This window comes from Sorex fumeus, unplaced genomic scaffold (genome assembly GCF_029834395.1).
Source record: "Sorex fumeus unplaced genomic scaffold, SorFum_2.1 ptg000043l, whole genome shotgun sequence".
NCBI classification, from domain to species: domain Eukaryota; kingdom Metazoa; phylum Chordata; class Mammalia; order Eulipotyphla; family Soricidae; genus Sorex; species Sorex fumeus.
Genome location: NW_026606100.1, coordinates 4784548 through 4807171, shown reverse-complemented (window position 1 = coordinate 4807171; position 22624 = coordinate 4784548). Strand labels below are relative to the sequence as shown.

The window sequence follows — 22624 nt, the reverse complement described above, 5'->3', positions numbered from 1 at the left end:
GGGGCCCTCAGGGGTGCTGAGCCTCACAAGCTCTCAGGTTCCCAGTGCCTCTTCCACTTGCTGCTGCTTCTAATGACTGTGGCCCCAGTACTACCTTGAGTAGAGGCAAGTAAGACCCATGGGAAAGTGCTGGAAACCGCTGCTGGCCATTTCTGAGGAGTATCTCAGTGAATCCACAGTCCTCACTGCCCCTGTCTGCCAAAAGTCAGCCCACTGGGCAGTGAGGCCCTCGTGCTTGGGCTTGGTGGCCTGTCCAGCCCTCAGTCTGCTGGTAAACACCCTGGAGTTGGCTTTGGGCTGTGGGAAGAGAGGGGCAGAATTCCCTGCTGCCTTTTTTTTTCCTGGAAAATCTCCCCCGCCTTTCCCTCTGTTGATGATCGTGTTGAGATGACCAGGGTGACACATTCAAGGCTGTGCTGTGGCCAGAAATGCTGTGGCAGTGTCGGGGATCACAGGAAGCAGATGGCCCTCTGAGTAGGCAGGGAGCACTGTGTGGGAACTGGCATGTGTGAGCACCCAGGCCAGCCCCGGCCCTGGGAGCTTCGTCTTTCCCAAGCCCCATGACAGCACCCGCTTTCCCCTCTCCCTTGTTGTAGAGAAACCAGTTCCAGACAGTCTAGGCAGCAGCTCCATCTCACAGTGACTTATGACAGGCTCAGTTTATGTGCTTTGAAAGGAGCCCAAGCCTTGCGGACGAAGAAGAGATGGGAGCCGGGGAGAGAATGTGCTGCAGAGACTAAGTTTCTAGGGCCCCAGGATGGCACGGTTTCCACCAGTAGCTCTACAGATGGGAATGGGCATTTCTTGGGGCTTCACGCAGTCAAACGTATTTTCTTAATAACCAAGTTCTCGTTTACCTCTTTGTCATCTCAGAATTCACAGTATATTTTCAGAAAGACCGATGGGTCATGGGATGTGTGCATGAACTTTTCTCTCAGGGATCTGTCTTTTTTTTTTTCTGGTGTGGGGCTTCTGTGACTAAAGTGTTGGGCTGCTCCTGGTAGTTCTAGGGACCATGTGCTGCAGGGGATAAACCCAGGCTCCTGTATGTGAGGTGTGTACTGAGCCCTTGGAGCTCTTTCTTGAACCCCAGATGTTCCCCCCACCCCCACTGGGGCCTCTGCAGCAGTGCTGAACCCTATAAAAAAATACTTGCTCCATGTTACAAGCCTCATGATCTGGTGTTCAGATCCCAAAACCTTAATATTTCCGGGAACCCATGGTGCTGGGGACCCCAGGGACACCCTTAGTACGGGAGTGGGGGGGGAAGGCAGTGCCTTACACACTGAGTGTTTTGGCCACACCCAGTGTTGCTCAGGAGTTACTCCTGACTCTGTATTCAGAAATTATTCCTGACAGTATTCAGGGGACCATATGGGATGCCAGGGATTGAATCTGGGTCAGCCACATGCAGGGCAAATGTCCTACCCACTTTACTGTCATTCCAGTCCTGACACTAAGTATTTTAATTGTGGTGAAATGCACGTGACATAAGATTGACCATTTTTGCTTTGGGGCCATAACCAATGGTACTTGGTGCTTGCTTCTGACTCTGTGTGCAGGGATTACTCCTGGCAGGGTTTAGGGACCAGTTGGTGCTGGGGATAGAACCAGGTCAGGTGCATGCAAGGTAAATGCCATACCTGCTGTCCTATCTCTCTGGCCTGGGTGCGCTACATTTAACTTTTTGAATAGCTGCTTGAGAATCTTGGGTTTAAAATTTTTTCTGTTCTGGGACCAGGGCAATCATACAGAAGGTAGGGCATTTGCCTTGCACATGGCCAATCCGTGTTCAATCTCTGACACTCCATATGAACCCCTGAGCCTGCCAGGACTGATGGCTGAGTACAGAGCAAGGGATAAGTCCTGAGCATCACTGGGTGTGGTGCCAAAACAAGAACAAAATTTTTTTGTTGTTGTTGTTTGGTTTAGGCATGACTCAGAGGTAGAGTGTCTAATTTGCTTTAAAAAAAAACTGAAGGGATGGGGAGGATATTATCCATGGTGGTGGAAAATGGGCACTGGTGGAGGGATGGGTATTTGATCATTGTATGACCGAAACCCAAGCACAAAGATTTGTAAATCTACAACTGCACCCCATGGTGCTTCACTAATAAAAAAAAAAAATACAAATGACCAAAAGGCACATGAAAAAAATGCTCCACATTGATAGCCATCAAGGAGAGAGATTCAAATCAAAACAACAATGAGATATCATCTCACACCACAGAGACTGGCACACATTTAAAAGAACAAAAGCAACCAGTGCTGGCGTGGATATGGGGAAAAAGGGACACTCTTTCACTGTTGGTGGGAATGCCCACTAGTCCAGCCTTTCTGGAAAACAATATGGACAATCCTTCAAAAACTAGAAATTGAGCTTCCATATGACCCCATACTACCACTTCTGGGAATATATCCCGAGGATGCAAAAAAGCACAGTAGAAATGACATCTGTACCTATATGTTCATTGCAGCACTATTCACGATAGCCAAAATCTGGAAACAACCCAAGTGCCCTAGAACAGATGACTGTTAAATAAACCTTGGTCCATCTACACAATGGAATACTTTGCGGCACCAGGAGAGATGAAGTCATGAGTTTTGCTTATAAATGGATAGACATGGAGAGTATCATGCTAAGTGAAATGAGTCAGAAAGAGAGGGGAAGACATAGAAGGAATGCACTCATTTGTGGAGTATAAAACAACATAACATGAGGGTGACTCTTAAGGATAGTAGATACATGGGCCAGGAAGATTGCTCCATAGCTTGAAGCCTACCTCATGAGTAAAGGGGAGAAGGCAGCTGGAATAGAGAAGGGATCACTAAGAAAAAGATGGTCGGGATGGGAGATGTGCGCAGAAAGCAGATAAAGGACCAAACATGATAACCTCTCAGGGTCTGTATTGCAAACCATGATACGCAAAAGTAGAGAGAAAGTATGGGGAATCATGTTTGCCATGGAGGCAGGAGGAGGGTGGGAAAGTGGGGGTATACCGGGGATATTGGTGGAGGGGAATGTGCACTGGTGGAGGGATGGGTGTTTGATCATTGTGTGATTGTAACCCAAACATGAAAGCATGTAACTATCTCATGGTGATTCAATAAAATTTAAAAAAAAAAACTGAAAAAAAATTTTAATACAGTGAATGCTGCTTGATATATTCCATACAAACAAAAGCTCTTTATGGGACTGGAGTGATAGCACAGCAGGTAGGGTGTTTACCTTGCACGAAGCCAATCCGAGTTCAATTCCCAGCATCCCATATGATCCCCGAGCACGCCAGGAGTGATTCCTGAGTGCAGAGCCAGGGGTGACCCCTATGCACCACCGGTGTGACCCAAAAAGCAAAATAAATAAAATTTCTCAGAAATGTTTAGGGCAAAAAAGTCTCAGAATCTTAGGGGTGGGAGCAATTTGCTTTTCATTTGGCAGATTTGGATTTGATCCCTGGCATCTAATATAATCCCCCAGACACTGCATTGCCAGGAGTAATTCCTGAATGTGGAGCAAGGAGTAACCCCCAAGCATTGCTGGGTGTGCTCCAAAAAAGCAAAACCAAAAAAAAAATCGGGGATGGGCGTGGAATCTTAGGATGAAAAATTTGAGATCTGCTAGTGTGATAGAAACTCTTCCTTGGGCATTGTGGCCTTTCAGTGACATAGGGAGGGCATGAGTGGTTTGAAAAGTCACCAGCAGTCCCCTGGCTTGGAACAGAACAGTCCTGCCTGTGCCTCTGCCAGGAGGAGGCCTGGGCAGTGCCTGAGCAGACACAGCAGTGGGAGAGAGGCTGACCGAGGCAGCTTCGGATTTGGCAGAAGTTTTTGGACACTTTACAAAGGCACTCAAGGCACTGTTAAGAATGAAACCAGAATGATGGCAACTGGATGCAGAGAGTCAAACCTGATGAAATACCACTCACGTGATGCCGAGGTCCCTGCCACACCAGTTGCAGATCACCTGCTTTCTGAACTGGAGCCTGGGATCAAGTGGGAGGTGGGAAGTATTTTTGGAGTGAATCATATGTGTTAGCCAGTGACTCACCTGTTGGTTTGCTGGTTTGATTGCCTGGACGACATAGAAGTGAATCAGGGATAGAGCTTTTCCCTGTCAAAGAGCTGCTGACATTTTTGTTATACACGTAAAGTAGAAAGAAACGGGGTGGGGATGTGACTCAAGTAGTAAAGCACATGCTGGCATGTCCAAGGCCCTAGGATCTGTCCCTGGCACTGAAGGCCCCGACCCTCAGCTCCACACAGTGCAGCCTGGTGGCCCTTGAGTGCTGCCAATGTGACCCTCACAATAGAGATCTCCCACCCCCACAGCAAGAAAAGATGCAGAAAGATCTTGGAGTCGTTGAGCTCATCATTGACTCAGTTACCTGAAAGGGATTTGGGAATGAGGTAGAGGGAAGGGGTAAAGATTGACCCCTTCAGGGGCTGGAGCGATAGCATGGTGGGTAGGATGTTTGCCTTGCATGTGGCCAACCCCGATTCGAATCCCAGCATCCCATATGGTCCCCCAAGCATTGCCAGGGGTTATTCCTGAGTACATGAGCCAGGAGTAACCCCTGTGCATCACCAGGTGTGACCCAAAAAGCAAAAAAAAAAAAAAAATTGACCCCTTCACTTATTCTCCAGGAAGTGTTTGGCAGCCTGCCCCAGCAACTAACTCCCTAACTAACATCCCTCCCTCCCTCCCTCCTTTTCTCCCTTCCTCCCTCCTTTCCATCCATCTTTCCTTCCTCCCTTCCTCCTCTCCCTCCCCTTCCCTCCCCTTCCTTCCATCCTTCCCTCCTCCTCTCTCTCACTCTCTCTCTCTGTACTTGTGACTGTCTTTGTGGTTTGTTCTTTTTTATTGTTGAACAATATTCTCCTGTATGGCTGCACTGCAGTTTGTTTATCCATTTACTCTGTGACAGACATTTGGGTTTTCTACTCTGGGGCTAAAATCACTCTGTAGAAGTCTTTGTATGAACTTGTACTTTCCTATCTCTTGAGTAAATATCCAGGCATAGACTGCTTGTGCTGTAGGTATGTAGTCAGCTCTTTTGGAAACTACCCAATTGTTTTTCAAAACAGACCATTTCACATTCTTACTAGTGTTGTAGGAGACTTCCAGTTAACATCACATACTTACCAACATTTAGCTATCATTGTTCTTTTCATTTTAACCATCCTAGTAAGTGTGTAATGATACCTCATTATGGTTTTAATTTGCATTTCCTTCATGACTAATGATGTTGAGCACCTTTTTATGTGCTTATATGCCATCTGTGTGTGTCTGCTTGTTTGCCATCTAGGTACCTTGTTTGTTTAAATGCTCATTAAAATCTTTTGCTCATTTTAATTAGGCTTTATTGAGAGTCAGAAAGATAGTATGGGAGGTAAAGCAAACTTGCTTTGCATGTGGCTGACCTGGGTTTGATCCTTGGCTCCACACGTAGTCCCCTGGGCCCTGTGGTGAGTGATCACTGAGCATAGAACCACGAACATACCCTGAACACCTTGGGTGTGTGGCCCAAAAATGAAAACAAAGTAATTAGGTGTAATTTTCCTGTTGGAATTTGAGAGTTCTTTAAATAGTCTTGATACCAGTTCTTTATCAGATAATGTATTTTACAGATGTTTTTGTCAGTATATGGACTTTCCTTTTCATTCTTTTGAAGGGAAGTTCTGGATTTTGATGGAGTTCAACTTATTATCTGGAGCATACTTTTGGCGGGGTCATACCTGGCGATGCACAGGGGTTACTCCTGGCTCTGCACTCAGTTAACTCCTGGCGGTGCTCAGGGGACCATATGGGATGCTGGGAATCGAACCCGGGTCGGCCACGTGCAAGGCAAATGCCCTACCTGCTGTGCTATCTCTCCAGCCCCAGGAGCATACTTTTAAGAAAAAAGTTTGTCTAGGGCCAGAGCCATAGTACAGCAGGTAGAGAGTTTGCCTTGCACGTGGCCGACCTGGGTTCAATCCCCGGCATCCCATATCATCCCCCCAGCACCAACAGGAGTAATTCCTGAGTGCAGAGCCAGGAAAGCCCCTGTGCATCGCTGGGTGTGACCCAAAAAGAAAAAAAGAAAAAAGATCAAGGCTGGAAACTTGGAATAATATCAGTGTAATAAAGCCACAAGTCCACTCTTTTTTATTCTTTTTGGGTCACACTCAGCAATGCAAAGGGGTCACTCCTGGCTCTGCACTCAGGAATTACTCCTGGCGGTGCTCAGGGGACCATATGGGATGCTGGGAATCGAACCCAGGTTAGCCGCATGCAAGGCAAACTCCTTACCCGCTGTGCTATCTCTCCAGCCCCCACAAGTCCGCTCTTAAGCTGTATTAAAGAAGGGAGGGAGGGAGGGAGGGAGGGAAGGAGAGGGGAGGGAGGGAGGGAATCTTTGCCTAATCTAAGGTCACTACGATTTCATCCTGGGGCTGGAGAGAGTACTGCACATGGCCTTGCCTGTGGCCAAGTGGTTCGATCCCTGGCACCCCTTATGGTCCCCTGAGAAACTCCAGGCATGATCCTTGAGCACAGACCCTGAGCATGATTGGATATGGCCCAAATACCCCAAATCCCTCACTCAAAGTTTTTATGTTTTTTGATATTACACTTAGGTTTATGATTTATTTTTGGCACAAGGAATGGATCAAAGTTCTTTTTTCTTTTAGTATTCAGTACTATTTGTTGAATGGACTGTTCTTTCTCCAGGGAAACATTTGTGCCATTTTAACTTTCTGTGCGTGGAACTATTTTTGAACTCTGTTCTGGTTCCATTGTGCTCCTTGTTTCTCTTTTATTTATTTATTTATTTATTTATTGAATCACTGTGGGAAAAGTTACAAAGCTTTCAGGTCTAAGTCTCGGTCATGCAATCATCAAACACATTTCCCTTCACCAGTACTTATTTTTCACCACCAAGATCCTTGTTTCTCTTGAAGCTTGTGCCAGTTCTGATTACTGATCTTTATCATAAGTTAAGGTACCTTTAACTTTTTTCAGTGCTGTCTTGGGTAGTCTAAGTACTTTGCGTTTCCTTATGAATTTTGGGGGGGCGGCTTGGATTGCATCTAGCAGCACTCAGAGGCCACTGCTGACTGTGCTTAGAGGTCACTCCTGCCAGGGCTCGGTGGGACCATATGTGGTGCTGGAGATTGAACCAGGTTGGCTGTGTGCAGTGCACTTGCTGTACTATCTCTGTGGCCCCTTAAAAGAATACTTGTGTGTTCTTCTTAGTGAGGTAGGTCTGTGATTGTTGGTTAGGTTCAGCTGGTTAAAATATTGTTCAGGGACCAGAGTGATAGTACAGAGGGGGTAGGGTGTTTGCCTTCCACATGACTGACCTGGGTTCGATCCCTGGCATCCCATATGGTCCTCCGAGCACAGCTAGGAGTAACTCCTGAGCATCACCATGTATGGTCTTAGAAGCCAAAAAGAAAGAAGGAAGGAAAGGAGAGAGAGAGAGAGAGAGAGAGAGAGAGAGAGAGAGAGAAAATTGTTCAGGTTGCTTTTATTCTTTTTGATTTTCTGACTACTTGTTCTATTGGTTGAAAGAGGGATTTTAAATTTCTCTGACTGCTAATTTGTCTAGCAGTTTTTCCTTTGTTTTGAAATGCTGATAGGCATGCGTAAACATCAGGATTATTATAACCTTTATTATTATTGTTGTTACTATTATTTTGGTTTGGGGACCACATCTGCTAGTGGTGAAGGCATATGCTCTGCCCCTGGGCCTTATCCTGGTAGCTGCAGAGCTTCCTGAACACCACTGTGGTTGCGTAAGTGACCCAACCACTGAACCATGTTGCTGGGCTTGGCTCCCAGTGGACCTTCCCAAGGTCCACTGCTTGGGAAGACCCTTCCCCCAAAAAAAAAATTAAGAAGAAAGAATGGTGGTGGGATGAGATTCCTTTAGCTCAGTGAAATAGGACGGAGAGAGAGGACTGGTTCTCTCCCCCTGGACAGTGATCACTGCCGAGCAGACAGGCAGAGCATCGCTCATGGGTAGTCAGCCCTTTCTCTTTCTTCCTGCTGGGAGGGAGAAGCGTGCAGTGGGTTGGTGAGCTGGGCTCATGCCTCACTCCAGGGCGTTTCCCCAGGGCTCCAGGGTGGCCGTTTGTTGGCTGCCAGCCCATCCGGTTCTCAGCACACTTTCCCTGAAGAAATAGAGACAAAGTATTGCCATTTTGCAGGCATTCTTCTCCCCTCATCCACTCACTCTACAGCTGTGGCTTGAAAGCATCCACAGGCAGTCCATATTTGTGTCTGTTTCAGCAAAACTTCACTTAAACCACTGGGAGGGACGGGATTTCACTCGGGCGCTGTGGTGGGCTGGCGACAGCCTCATGTTGAACCCCTCCTTCACTGAGTTATTGAATATTTTGTCTGCTCCTCTTGTTTTGATTGCCTTTAGAAACCTTGTCCACTGTGTGCTGCTTAAGCCACTCACCATACTGATCGTATGACTTCTGACTTCCTACAGTATTCCAAATAAAAGTCAGAATTATCTTTCTGTGGTTGTTGCTTTGGGGCCATACCTGGCGGTGCTTCAGGCCTACTCCTGGCTCTGCGCTCAGGTATCACTCTCGGCGTTGCTCAGGTGTTTGAGTGGCGTCCTGAAGATTGACCCTGGGTCAGCTGTGTGCACGGCAAGTGCCTTATCCATTGTACTCTCTCTCTTCTGGTTCCCATCTGACTGACATTTTTCAGTCTTCAGTGGTTCCCCATCTGTCAGTGGACACAGCTACTTGGCATGCTTACCTGCCGGGATGTTCTTCAGGCCCTGCCTTTTCTGGAATGCTCTTCCCTGTCTCCCTCAGATGCCTCTCCAGAGCATGGCGGTGCCTTGGGCGCCCCTTTCACGGCCCCCTTCTCGAAACAGCATCCTATAGCCCCAGAGAGGGGGAGTTGCTTTCTGTTTCCCGCGTGTTAGAAGCTGCTTCAGTTTGCTCTGAGCCTGAAATCTGAGTGTCTGGGTGATGTCTGGCAGCCGCCCGCTAGCCCCTCACTCAGGAGGGGCACCCTGGCCCCCTTGCTCCAACTCCGCGTTCAGTGTCGAGAGCTGCATAGAGCAGGGAGGGGCCCAGGAGTGTGCGCGGCGACCTGAGAGATGGACCCTGCATGCCAGCATGAGTCCTGCACATCGCACGTAGCGGCTCCTGGGACCACTAGTGCGGCCCCCCACACCCAGCGGCTCCGTCAGGGCAATAGCACACTGCTCCTGCCGCTCCCTCAATGGCCTCTCACCCTTTGGTTCCACAGAGCTGCGGTGCAACCCTGGCCAGTTTGCCTGTCGCAGTGGCACCATCCAGTGCATCCCCCTGCCCTGGCAGTGTGACGGCTGGGTGACATGTGAAGATGAGAGCGACGAAGCCAACTGTCCAGGTGAGTGCGTGGTCATTGTGGACCCCGCCAGGGTCACCGCCCCTGCTGTTCTGTGTGTGTGCTTCCCCTGGGCGGGAGGGTGAGGCGGGGTGAGGCTGTCATCCGCTGCGTCCGTATGCCGGGAGCTGATTTCGAATGGACCCGGTGCTGGCTCCCAGAACCTGTGGGACAGCAGTGTCAGGGCAGTGGGGGCAGAGGTGCTGCCCACTGCTTCCCACGATGGGAGGTAGTGCTGGCCATGACGGTAGGGGACACTCCTCAGCCTTTCCCTTCCTTGCCCCGCCCACTCTCAGGAGTTCCTTTTGAGATCTGTTGGCCTGTCATGCTAGTATTTGAAGTGGGCCTGGGCTCCCCACTCATCTTCCCAGCATCTGTGGGCACCTCAGGACGCGCAGCGGAGGCCCCTCCGCCTCATTTCTGCCCCTGAACCCACAGGTGTAGAATGCACCCGTGGATGATGATGGTCACCGCCTTCCTGGTGCTTCGCGCGGGCCCAGGAGAAAGCGTGCCCTCGTGTATGTACATGAGCATGGTGCGTGTTGAAGCCCCTCAGAGGAGAATGTGCCTTCTGCCTTCTGCTCCTGCTTGAGAACCCCCCACCCAGCTCTTTGGCCTGGCAGTCATCTCCTCACGTTCAGCTTGGCTTTTCTGTGCTGACCTGATTTGCTGTGTTGCTCTGACAGGGGCTTGGGCTCCTGACCGCTGCTACACTGGTGCCTTTCTCTTCTCCTGGCCCCCTCGTTCTGAGTCTGTGTGAGCTGTACATCAGTCATAGTTCCAGTGGTAGCGGAGGGTGTCTCTGGACCTCCTGGCTGGAGGTTGGCTAATGCTTGCACTTGCCTATCCCACCTCGGCCAGTATCTGGAAACGAGCAGCTCTCAGATTTCCTTTGTCCATGAGCAACTCTGATCACTCCTCCCAGACTCTGAACTTTCTGAGGGCAGAAGAGCAAGCCTTGGCCTGGGTTTTTTTTTCAGCACTCAGTGAATGAAAGGAGCTTGGTAACTGTGTTCTTCTAACCAGATGCCTTAGGAGGGCATCACACAGAAGGTGGAATTTTTGCGTGGGGTTGATTGCTGTGAAGGAAGGAGGGTTGGAGCACAGGAAGCAGACATGGTTGGGTGCATTGTCTGTAATGATGGACTCCCACTGGGGCCCTCTCTGAACCCTCCCTGGAGCTGTCCCTGAGTCATTGGCTTGTGCATGTCCAGGGAGGTGTCTGGCTCTCCAGTTTGGGGTGTGAATGGTGGTAGGTGGGTCCAGACCTGACAGCTTGATGTCTAGAAGCCCTCTCAGTTATGCCTTTGGTTCCAGCCCAAGAGTGTATATTTAGCAGAGTTGGGAAGGAGCTGCCTTTGTGCTGCTAAAGGGTTACTCCCAACAGTGCTTCTGGGGCTATCTGGTGTGGTGGAGCAACCTGGGTCTCTGCTGCAGCCCTGGGAGTCATCTCCCTGGCATGGACTGTGGGTGCTCCTAAGAGCTGGGCTTGTACAGGCAGTTGAGTACTTAACCTTGCATGTGAGAGACTGGGTTCAAACCCCAACATAGCCCCCCACCTGCGCACAAACCTAAAAGGAGGGGAAGGTTGGCAAGAATATGGAGACTCGGTGGATCTAACTGCACTGTGACTGGGATCTGCTCCTCTGACTCACGGCTGCAGCCTCTTGGATAACCCACTAGAAAAGTGCTCTCCAACACCTCTATACCCTCAGAAGCCTTACTCTGCACCCAGCAGCTGCAGCCATAGCAGAAGACCTATGGCTCCCAGCCTTTACATGTCTGCAGGCTGGTACTAGCCCATGCATCAGTGGTTGAATTGTCCTAGAGGGTATTCTGAACAAAGAAGGAATGGCTCTGAATTTGCTTTATAGTGGCTATTTCTGGCTATTTCTCTCTCTTCCTTTATTTTTTTTGTTTTGTTTTTTTGTTTTTGTTTTTGTTTTTGGACCATACCTGGTGGAACTAAGTGATTACTCCCAGCTCTGTGCTCCAGGGTTGTTCCTGGCAGTACTTGGGGAACTGTGTTGTGCCAGGGATCAAATCCAGATCTGTTCCATGCAGAGTATATGCTGTGGTCCATTTACTGATTGTTTTGATTTGGTTTGGTTTGGTTTTCAAACCATACTTGGTGGTACTCAGGGCTACTCCTAGCTCTGTGCTCAGTAAATCAGGGACAGTTCTGGGGAGGATTCGGTTCGGAGAGGGTCCTTGTGGGGAACCATCTTTACAATCACCCAATCAAACCATGTCTGCTTCCTGTGCTCAAACCCTCCTTCCTTTACAGCAACCCCCACATCTAAATGGCACCTTCTGTGTGATGCCCTCCAAGGGCATCCTGATTAGAAAAGTCATTTTTTCTACAGCACCTAACCTATAGCAATTTGCAGTTTTATTAAATGATATGAAAAGACTTCAACTAATAGAGACATGATGATTTTTGCCTGGGACAACCCATTAAGGTAAAAACTTATTCTTATATCTTACACATATGGATTCAGTGTGCATCCTGTAGAAGCATTCACATTTGTTCTTTCTGCGGGGGGGCGGGGGGGAGCGGTACGGGGGACTTTGCTGAATCGCTTCTAAAATGTTTAGACAAAGTGCTGTAGTTATTAAGGCCTGGACTGGGGCCGAGGCTCAGTGGTAGGACGCTTGTGTTGTGTGTAGGAGGCCCTGCATTGATCTCCTGGCACTGCAAGAAAAGCAATCTTTTTAGAGCCCATAGTGGAAGTGTAAGGAGCAGACGCGTGCCTTCTTGTGTCATGGCTTCTGCTGCAGTCGACTCAGGGAAATACACTGTGTCATGGGGGAGGGGGTAGAGAGGGGTGGAGAGATGGGGAGGAGGAGGGGAAAGAGGGGAGTGAAGGTAGAGGGCCCTGAGAAACTTGGTGTGTGACAGAGCTGGATTCTATCTCTGTGGACCCAGGGCAGGCAACCACACATCACAGCACATAGGAAGTCTGTTGCAGGGTCATCAAGAAGACTTCTGAAGACAGTACCTGGAAATGCTTTTATACCTTGATAGGGAACTTTCTCTTTTTTAACCACTCAAGATGGTACTTGATGCGTGGGGGTCCCCTCTGGCAGTGTTCAGGATACCATGTGGTCCAGAACATAGTACCCAGGCCTCCAGCCCAGTTTTGAGCTCTTTGTTTCTAGCCCAAGGGTTATTTTCTTTAAGTAGCAAAATATGCTAACTTTTTTTGGGGGGTGGGGGCAGTTGTGGTGACTTGGGGCCATTCCTGATGCTGCACTCAGAAATTACTCCTGGCAGTGCACGGAGGACCATATGGGATGCTTGGAATCAAACCGAGTTTAGCTATGTGTAAGGCAGTTGCCTTATCCAGTGTGCTGTCACTCCAGCCCCCAAAAATGTTAACTCTAAAAGTGTTCAGTCTTGGGACTGGAGAGATGCTGCAGAGGACAAGATCCTTGCCCTTCATGCACCTGATCTGAGTTGGTCCCGATAACATATGTGGTCCTCTGAGCACTGCCAGGAGTGATCCCTGAGCAGAGAACTAGGAGTATATTCTGAGTATCACTGGGTGTGGCCCAAATTCAAAATAAAATAAAAGTGTTAGTCGTGTGTGTATGTGTGTGTGTGTGTGTGTGTGTGTGTGTGTGTGTGTATCTTTGCATTATAACATATATGTTTCAGATGTGTTCCATGGAGAATCAGCATGTGGGGGCCAGAGAGATAGTAGAACGTGCGCCTTGCGTGTGGCCGATCTGACTTTGAACCCCAGCACCCCATATTGTCCCCCTTGTCCCATCAGGAGTGATCCCAGAGTGCAGAGCCAAGAGTAAGTCCTGAGCACCATCGGGGGTGGTCCAAACCCCCTCTCCAAAAATCAACATGTGTTTATATCTAGGCCTTCTCAGTATAAAGACACTCTTTTCCCCTTTGAAACAAAAGTAGCCAGTTTTAACAGATTGGAAATAAAATTCTCCTTTGAGGAATATAGCTCGTTGGCAGGGCCTTGCTGAGTAAAGCCCTGGATGTAATATTGTGCATGCGCGCGCGCGCGCACACACACACACACACACACACACACTCCTATAGAAAACTAAGATCTCTTCTTGCAGCAACTGCAGTCTGATCCTAGGCATCATATGTTCCCTTGAGTGTTGCTGGGTACAGTCCTGGTGGCCCCAGCAGTCCTGGGGTGGCCCCAGGGCCTGAACAGCACCACATCCTTCAGCCCTTGCACTGAAGCCCCAGCCTGGTTAGCTGAGTATCACTGGGAGTGGCCGCCTCCAAACAAAAGCAAAGTTAGTAAGATCTCTTTATCAGAAAGCTTTCATAGAGATCATAACCAGACAAACCACAGATTAGGACACTTAACAGCATCGTAAGGACTATGATCCAGCGTATGTTAAAATAAAAAAAAATACCCGATCAAAAAGAAACAAGCAGGGACTTCACCCAAAAATGAACAAGAATGGCAAACATAAAAAGAGATTCCACGTTATTGGTATTCTCAGACTACAGTGAGATACCATTCACCGTGATGTGGCTGGTGAAAATTCAGATGTCTGACACTTAGGTTATGATTCAAGTGTCAGAGCACTTGCCTGGCATGGGCGAGACCCTGACTTTTGTTCTGGTACTGTGGCCCTCAGAATACCACCGTGGACCCCATATACTGCCAGGGGTTAAGAGGATTAGATGACTTGAAAATCTCATCTTCTGCTCGGGTGGAGGCGGGATGAATTGATCCACTCACTTTGGAAAACAGGTGTCATCTCACATAGCTCAACATTTTCATACTTACAGATTTCCATTCCATTAGTACTTCTAATACACATCTTGGAAGCAACCCAAGTGTCTGTTCACATGATGGAGAGTTATGGGCCTATTCAGTGAGCGAATGTCAGCTTCATGCAGCGTCAGGGATGAATCTTAAAAACAAAAGGTAGGTGACAAAGGCGAGTAGTCAAAAAGTATCAACACAGCAATGACAAGTCAAAGCAAGCCTTATTTTATATACTGGTTTAGCTGTACAGGATGAACTTCAAGGGAAAAAAAGGGGATTCCCAGGAGTTGATCTGCCGCCTCCTCCCTGGAGCAGAAACAGAAGCTTGAGACCAGGAGAAGTAAACGCATTGCGCCCTACAGTTGATATTAGGATGGGCTTCGTGGCTCACGACTGCATTTTAGGGACCAGAGCAATGGTGCCGCAGGTAGGGCGTTTGCCTTGCATGTGACCAGCCTGGGTTCCATTCCTGGCATCCCATAAGGTCCTCTGAGCACCGCCAGGAGGAATTTCTAACTGCAGAGCCAGGAGTATGCCCTGAGCATCACCAGGTGTGGCTCAAAAACAAGAAAAAACTATTTTATTTGGCTTTGTATCTCATATAATGTTACATATATTCTTTAGAATATTTCAGCTATTCTACAGTTTGTTTTCCAGTAAGAGTAGTAAGTAGAAAGGGAGAGAAAACTGACTTCACCTCACAGAAAACTACCCAGGCGCCTGCTTGAAAAGCAAGAATGAGAAGACACGGGCAGTTGCCCCTGAAACACTTGGAGGAACAGAATGCAGAGGATAGTTATCTGTCACCGCCCCATTCCTTTTTCCACTCTGCCTGGCTAACTGACTTTCTCCCACCAACAGAAACGAGGTTTATTTTCAGGACCTGCACTCTCCAGAGTGGTAGCTACAAGTCATAAGTGGCCATTGAGCATATACTTCCTTCCAGCTGAGATACGATGCACACATAGAATACATTGAATGTCAAAGACTTAGTATTGACAAAATGTAAAACACCAGTAATATTTCTTATATTGGCAACCTGTTGATGGTAGTATATTTTGTTTGTTTGTTTTGGTTGGTTTTGGGGCCACACCTGGTGGTGCTCAAGGGTTACTCCTGGCTCTGTATTCTGGAATTACCCCTAGCAGGACTTTATAGGATGCTGGGAATTGTACCCAGTCTGCCTAATGCAAAGCAAATGCCCTGACCGCTGTGCTATTGTTCAGGCCCAAAAATGATAGTATTCTATGTTAAGATGCATTCTGAAAATTACTTTTATCCCTTACTGAATTGTGGCTTGAATAGTATTTGCTAGGCAGCACTTAGATGTAAGACTACAGAGTACGACACACAAAAGGGTACCAGCAAGATTGAAAAGAGGAACTAAGAGAAATTCTCTTTGGGGACAGGTGAGACCTTCAGCCATATCCTTGTCCCCAAATGCCAGCAGCCATGTCTGTGTCCCCATGCAGGGGCCGGAGGAATCTTGGGTTCCCATCCCAAAGGCCAGCTCTCTCACTGTGCTCCCTAATTATGTGGGTCCCCGAACCCTTGCTAGCCCCTGTCTGGTCTGCTGGTGTTCACAGAACCCCTTCCAACCTGTTAACCTCTTAACCAGAGAGGCCGCTGCACCCTCTGGCCTCTGGAAGGACAAGCCAGACTCCAGACAAAGCCTCTGAGACTAAAGAAGCAGGACAAGGGGCCCAAGGTGGTCACTGGACTGTGTGTGAAACTGTGGTTCAGGGTGAGTGGCTGGGTCAGTGCTCCGTGTCCACTCCCTCACAGACCTGCCCTGTGGGCCACATATTTACTGTCCTTGTCTGTTTGCTAGGGACACTCATAGTGCCCACTCAGAGGTTTGAGGGTCACACCTTGCAGTGCTCAGGACTTAGTCCTGGCTCTGCACTCAGGAATTTTCTTGACAGGCTCAGAGGACCACATGGGGTGCTGAGGATTGAACCCGGGTCAGATGTGTGCAAAGCTAGAGCCCTACCGGCCATCCTGTCGCTCTGGCCCAGTGCCACCTCGTAAGCTTTAATAGCATGAGACATAGAAAGTTTTTGGATAGAACATGACGTAAGAACCCCTCAGTCTGCATTAGTGATTACTTATTTGGGAGTCACACCCAGCAGTGCTCAGTGGCAACTTCTGGCAGTGTTTGGGAGACTTTCTATAGTACCAGGATAGAAAATTGGAACCCAGGCCTTCTGCTTGGAAAGAAAAAGAAGGTCTTGTGCTCCAGCCTGTTGAACTCTTTTTAATGATTATTCTTATTTTATTAGCCCTTTGCTTTCTAAGTCTTTCTTACTTCCCCTGACCAAGTTTGTCCTCTACTCAGTGTGTGCCTGTCAGGTACAATGTGGTTAATACGTGGTTTTTTTTCTTTCTTTTTGGGTCACACCGAGGGATGCTCAGGGGTTACTTCTGGCTCTGCACTCAGGAATTACTCCTGGCGGTGCTCAGGGGACCATATGGGATGCTGGGAATCGAACCCGGGTCGGCCGCGTGCAAGGCAAACTCCCTATCGCTGCGCTGTTGCTCCAGCCCCTAATGCATGTTTTAACAAGTTATATACGAGACATAAGGGGAAAAGCCTGTGTCACACTTTAAATGTTTTCAAAAGTAAGTATGCAGGGGCTGGAGAGATAGCACAGCGGGTAGAGCATTTGCCTTGCACGCGGCCACCTGGGTTCGATTCCCAGCATCCCATATGGTCCCCTGAGCACCTCCAGGAGTAACTCCTGAGTGCAGAGCCAGGAGTAACCCCTGTGCATCGCCAGGTGTGACCCAAAAAGCAAAAAAAAAAAAAAAAAAAAAAGTAAGTGTGCAGCTTATAGTATGCAGCTAGTATGAAGTTTTCCACACCAACTATCTGTGGCCCAATATCAGAAGATGCCCTTTGTCTGAATGGAAAGCTTCACTTCACTTCATAAATGAATTGTCTGAATGGAGAATAATAGTCTTGTCTGTTGAAAAAGACTAGAAGATAAACTGTTTACTGTTGTAAAACTTGCTGTCCACAGCCAGGTTTATGTCGGACTTACTGCCTTAAAATGTGTCATACTGGAAAGGCTGGAAAGGCTGGAGAGAGAATGGGAGGTACAGCACTTTGTTCATGGCTGTGACAGCAGTGACCCTGGTTTGAATCCCCACCACCACATAATGGCCCCCTCAGTACTGCCAGAGGTCACTCCTAGGCACAGACCTGGTTCCTGAGTACTGCAGGGTATTACCCCAAGACCAGAACCAAAAATATCATTTATAACTTGTTCATATTAAAATAATAATAAAATAATAAAACATTTAAAAATAGTATTTTGTTTATGATTTTTACTGTCAAATGCATAATAAATTGCATAGCCATTAAAAGAGGAAAAATATCTCTGAGTATTAGCTGAACAAAACTGCTAATATTCAGGGTTGGTTCGGTAAGTAAAAGAGAACTTCAAACATGATCTAGGGTGTGGGGCAAAGACATGTGTGTGGTGTGTAAGAAGCCCTGAGTTCTCACCACAGCGAATTGCTGGATGTGGCATCATAGGCCCCCGAAAGACTGAGCACGAGGGGGTTGGGTGGAAGAGGGGGTCCGGAAAGATTGAGCACGGCGGAGGGGGGAGGGTGTGTGTGTGTGTGTGTGTGATGCCCAGCTTGCTCGGGACTGATCTCTGTGTGTGTGTGTGTGTGTGATGCCCAGCTTGCTCGGGACTGATCTCTGTGTGTGTGTGTGTGTGTGTGTGTGTGTGTGTGTGTGTGTGTGTGTGTGTGATGCCCAGCTTGCTCGGGACTGATCTGTGTGTGTGTGTGTGTGTGTGTGTGTGTGTGTGTGTGTGATGCCCAGCTTGCTCGGGACTGATGTGTGTGTGTGTGTGTGTGTGTGTGTGTGTGTGTGTGTGTGTGTGAAACTGGGCTCAGCTGGAGTGCTCAGGAAAGCTTTGGGAAGCCTGCTGACTGCCCTGTGAATGTCCAGGGCAGGGCACCACACTCTGATGGGAGGACTAAGGTAGAATGTCTGATATGTGACACTCTGGAAAATCAAGACTTTGCTGGTGCTGAGGATCAAATCCAGTGGCTCACCTGCAAGGCAAATGCTCTACCACTGAGTCACACTCTAACCTGAAATCAAGACATTCAGAGCAGCTGTGTCTGCTTAGAAATCCAGAAAGGGAGCCAGAAAGATAGTTTGGCAGGTAGGTTGCTTGCCCTGCACATGCCTGACCTTTGTTTGATGACCTCATATGGTCTCCTTATCCCTGCCAGGAGAGATCCTCGAACACAGCCCGGTGTGGCCTCAAAACAAAATGAACAAAGTTCACATATAGACTAGGTGGGTGATATGCAGAAAAAATTTAATCCCGGCTCATCCCAAAATGCAGAGCAATGTCGACTCATTAATGAAAGTCTCCCCAATGTAGAGCCTTTTGGCAAAAGATTGTGGGAGGTGGCTTGTTTTTCCAGGTGCCTGATTTTCAACAACAAAAGCACAAGGAATGCAGAGTAACCAAACTTAGCCTTGGTGCTGGAGCGATAGCTCAGCAGTAGGGCGTTTGTCTTGCACGCAGCCGACTGGGTTCGATTCCCAGCATCCCATATGGTCCCGTAAGCACCGCTGGGGATAATTCCTGAGTTCAGAGCCAGGAGTAACCCCTGTGCATTGCCAGGTGTGACCCAAAAAAGAAAAAAAAACAACTCTAGCCTTTAATATATATTTATCTTGATTTGGGACCACTCCTTGCGGTCTTGGGGAACTGTATGTGAGGCCAGGATAGAGCCCAGGTCCTCTGATTGGCCATGTGCGAGGCATCGGCCCTGCCTGCTGTACTATCTCTGTGTTAGAGGTGGGAACTCAGCCTGGGGACGGCTTAGCTGGTAATGGCTGGGTCCCCAGCACCCACCCTGAGTGCTGCAGGCATTCTCACAGCACAGCAACCTGGCACGTTCAAGCACCATGACCAAGCAGCAAAGCTAGCGTGTCACGCCCCCGCACCCCTACCCCACTCATTGCCACAACGCACAGGGAAGCTATAAGCGACAGGGAGAGGGCTGTTGTAGAGCCAAAACTGGGAGTTCTGCGGAACCTTGAGATCCGTCTCATTCTTCTTAGCTCTGATGTGCTGCTGCCTGTGGTCTAATCATGGGCTGCACGGACCTGTCCCCTTCTTCAGGAAGAGGCCAGAGAGCCCTTTCAGCAGCTTCCCACATTCCACGTGGCCTACAAGATTTCCTGGAGCACCGGCCCAGTGTCGGTGCCGGGCTGCCACAGTGCAGGGGGAACAGTGTTTGGATGCTGGCGGCTGGATAAGCCTGGAATCTGCACCCTCTGGCCTTTGCTCTGGGCAGCACCCTAGGTCCCTTGCCTGTGCCGCATCCCTGCCCCTTCAGCTCCACACTCTCGGCTGTGGAGCATGCTGAGCTTAACCTCTGTCCCTCTTTGTTTGGGGGGAAAAAAGTGTAAGCCGCAGAAATTATTTCTAAAGAAACAACAAAGAGCAGGTACACAAAGGCTCTGCATTTGCTGAAATGTACTGAAATGTGCTCCAAAAGCTAAAGGAAAATAACTGAAAGAAATGGGAAAACAGTATTTGAATGAAATAAAAGAAATTTTAAAAAGGAACCAAAATGGAAATACAGCAGCTCAGCCGGCAACTTCACTAAAAGGAAGGGTAGGATAGGAAGCAGGAGGAGCCGGAGGAATGAGTGAATTTGAAATAGGACACTTTTGGGTTGGTGTTGTTTGGTTTTGGGGGGCCACACCTAGCTGTGCTCAGAGCTGACTCCTGGCTCAGTAGTGCTCAGGGGTCACTCCTGGTCAGGTTCAGGGAACATACGCAGTGCCTGGGACAGAACCCTCTGTCGGCTCTACCTTACTGTAGAGTCTGTCAAACTCACCGAAGTTATAGAGTCTTTGGAACAAAAAGAATGAACAAAGGTAAATAGCCTTGGGGACGGAGCGCTTCAACAGGCAGGTGAAAGTCATTTCCTTTGTTGACTATAGCACTACTTACAATAAATAGCCAGGTGCCAAGCAGCAGATGAGTGGATAAAGAGGGTGCAGTACAGACACATGGAACACTGTTTGGGTATGAGCAAAGACAAAATTCTCGAATTGCAGTGTCATGCTAAGTGAAGTGAGTCAGAAGAGACAAACTCCAGATGATTTGGCTCATATGCAGAGTATAAACACGCAGACAGGGATTAGTCCCTAATGCAAACAAACCCTGAGACATGATCAGTAGAACTGGGAACTGAGACACTGGTGGAGGGATTCCTGTGGTTGCTCTGCGCAAATAAATGACTTCAGTGGTACTGTAAACTGGTGCCTCAGTTTACAAAAAGGGGGTGCTGAGGAAGTAGTACATGGTTAAAGTGCTTGCCTTGCACATGGCCAACCTGGCTTCGAGGCCCAGCACTGCATCTAGACCCCTGAGCGCCACTGGGAGCGTGTGATTCCCAGCGAGCACTGTGGCTGAGTAATGCAGCCAGATGTGCAACACCTAGTTATCACAAGTTCCTAAACATCTGTGGTCTGCTAAGGAAAGAAAGGACTGGAATCCCCACGAACACCAATGCAGTCACTGAAGAAGACCTAGCAAACAATTTAGAGCATGTAAAAATGTGTATATACTATGACCACATTCATTCTTGGAATGAGCAGATGGTTCACCATACTAAGACCAGTCACCAGAAGACAGCACACTAACAATGTAGTATTCGTTGTTTATCGCATAAAAGCACTTAGCCAAATCAAACATTCTTTCATACTAAAAATCTTTGCTAAAGCGTGGAGTCGAAATATTATACCTTAGGATATAATAAAGGCCACATGTGAAACTCCATAGCTAACATACTCAATGGTTAAAAATGAAAAGATTCCTCTAAATTTAGGAACAAGATGTGTATTTCATCAGTTTTATTCAAAGTATCCCAAGTTCAGAGCAAGTGGACCAATTTTAAAAACTTGTCAAAATTGAAAAGGAGAAAATAAAATTAACCCTTGCTCAAGTCTACACTTTTAATTTTATTTATATTGGGTGATACCCAGCAGTGCTCAGTGGGCAAGGAATCACTCCTGGTGGGCTCAGGGGACAATATTGGAAACTGGGAATCGAACCCAGATCCTCCACATGCAAAGCAAACACCCTCCCCATCGTACTATTGCTTTGACCCTCAGGTAATAGAATTTGTATGTAGGAAATCCTAAGATTACACCTGTATATACACACATGCATTGAGCACTTTTAAAACTAATAAAAGAATCTGGCAGGGGCAGGAGAGATCGCACAGACGTTAATGCGCTTGTCTTGCACATGGCTGGCCCTGGTTTTAGCCATGTCCCCCTAGCCCCGCCAAGAGTGATCTCTGAGCACAGAGCCAGGAGTAAGCCCTGAGTCCCACTGAGTGTGACCCCTAAAACAAAAAAGATAAAAATTTAAAAACCGGGGGCTGGAGTGATAGCACAGCAGGTAGGGCGTTTGCCTTGCATGTGGCCGAGCCAGGTTTGATTCCCAGCATCCCATTTGGTCCTCCGAGCACCACCGGGGATAATTCCTGAGTGCATGAGCCAGGAGTAAACTACCGTGCATCGCTGGGTGTGACCCAAAAAGAAAAAAAAAATAAAAACCAATAAAATGGGTCATGTATCTATGAGTTCTTTTGTTCCCTTCTTTCACTTCACGTCTGGGTTCGGGGGGAGTGGAGGGGTCAGGAAGGTTTTCTGCTGCCTGTTTTCCACCTGACTGTGCACATCTTCCCCAAGCCATCATGAAGTGGGGAAACTGAAGAGGTGGGAGGTTTGGGTCCCGTGGGCCATCCCTCTCCCCTTGGGCTCTTTTCTGCTCTGAAGCCCATACTACAGGGAGACTCCTCAATCTGTCAGGGAACTGGGGGTTGGCTCCAACTCTCAGACTCGTCCCTGTCTGAGTCAGCCATTGCTGGGGAAGTAGCCTCAAGGAGTGGGTGAGCTCACTCTGGCCAGGACCCCTGTCACTTGGTTTCTGTTCAGAGTCTTTCCTGTGCTGAGGATAGTATCTGGAACATTGTGTGGGGGGAGGGGGGTGCAGAGAATTGCTTTGGGATATCTGTACCCTGAAGCCGGTGTTCGGAGGATCCACTCAGATGAGAGCTGTCCACTCCTGACTGCCTGGCAGGGTGTCCCTTCACTGTGTTCAGAAAGAACCTGAGAGTCCCGTGGGGTCCTCCTGAACTCAGCCTCCTCCCTAGGCCACCCCGCTCTGTGCTCAGCCCCCAACACTGGCTGGGCTCAGCCTGTCATCAGAGCCATCCCCCTGGCAAGGTGCATGCTATACTGGTGGCTTCCGGGTAACGGGCTCCAGGATTAGGGTGTGTGCATGGCGGCTGCGCTGGTTGGATGTTGGGAGAGATGATGGGAGAGAGATGGACTCACAGTAGCCACCACACCACAGAAGACCCATCCTCCCTTCGAGCGCCTGGTTCTTCTTCCGGGCCCAGCAGAGTGTCTAGGGCC

The 22624-nt window shown here is 48.5% G+C and overlaps 1 protein-coding gene across 2 annotated transcripts in view; it reads left to right on the top strand.

Annotated features, from left to right (window-relative positions):
• DGCR2 (DiGeorge syndrome critical region gene 2) overlaps positions 1-22624 on the top strand; it is a 62233-nt gene that overhangs the window by 15963 nt on the left and 23646 nt on the right. For both annotated transcript variants that reach the window (XM_056120701.1, XM_056120700.1), the window contains exon 2: positions 9263-9385. In XM_056120701.1, coding sequence (XP_055976676.1) covers positions 9263-9385 — 123 coding nt within the window. The remainder of the gene's footprint in view (positions 1-9262; positions 9386-22624) is intronic.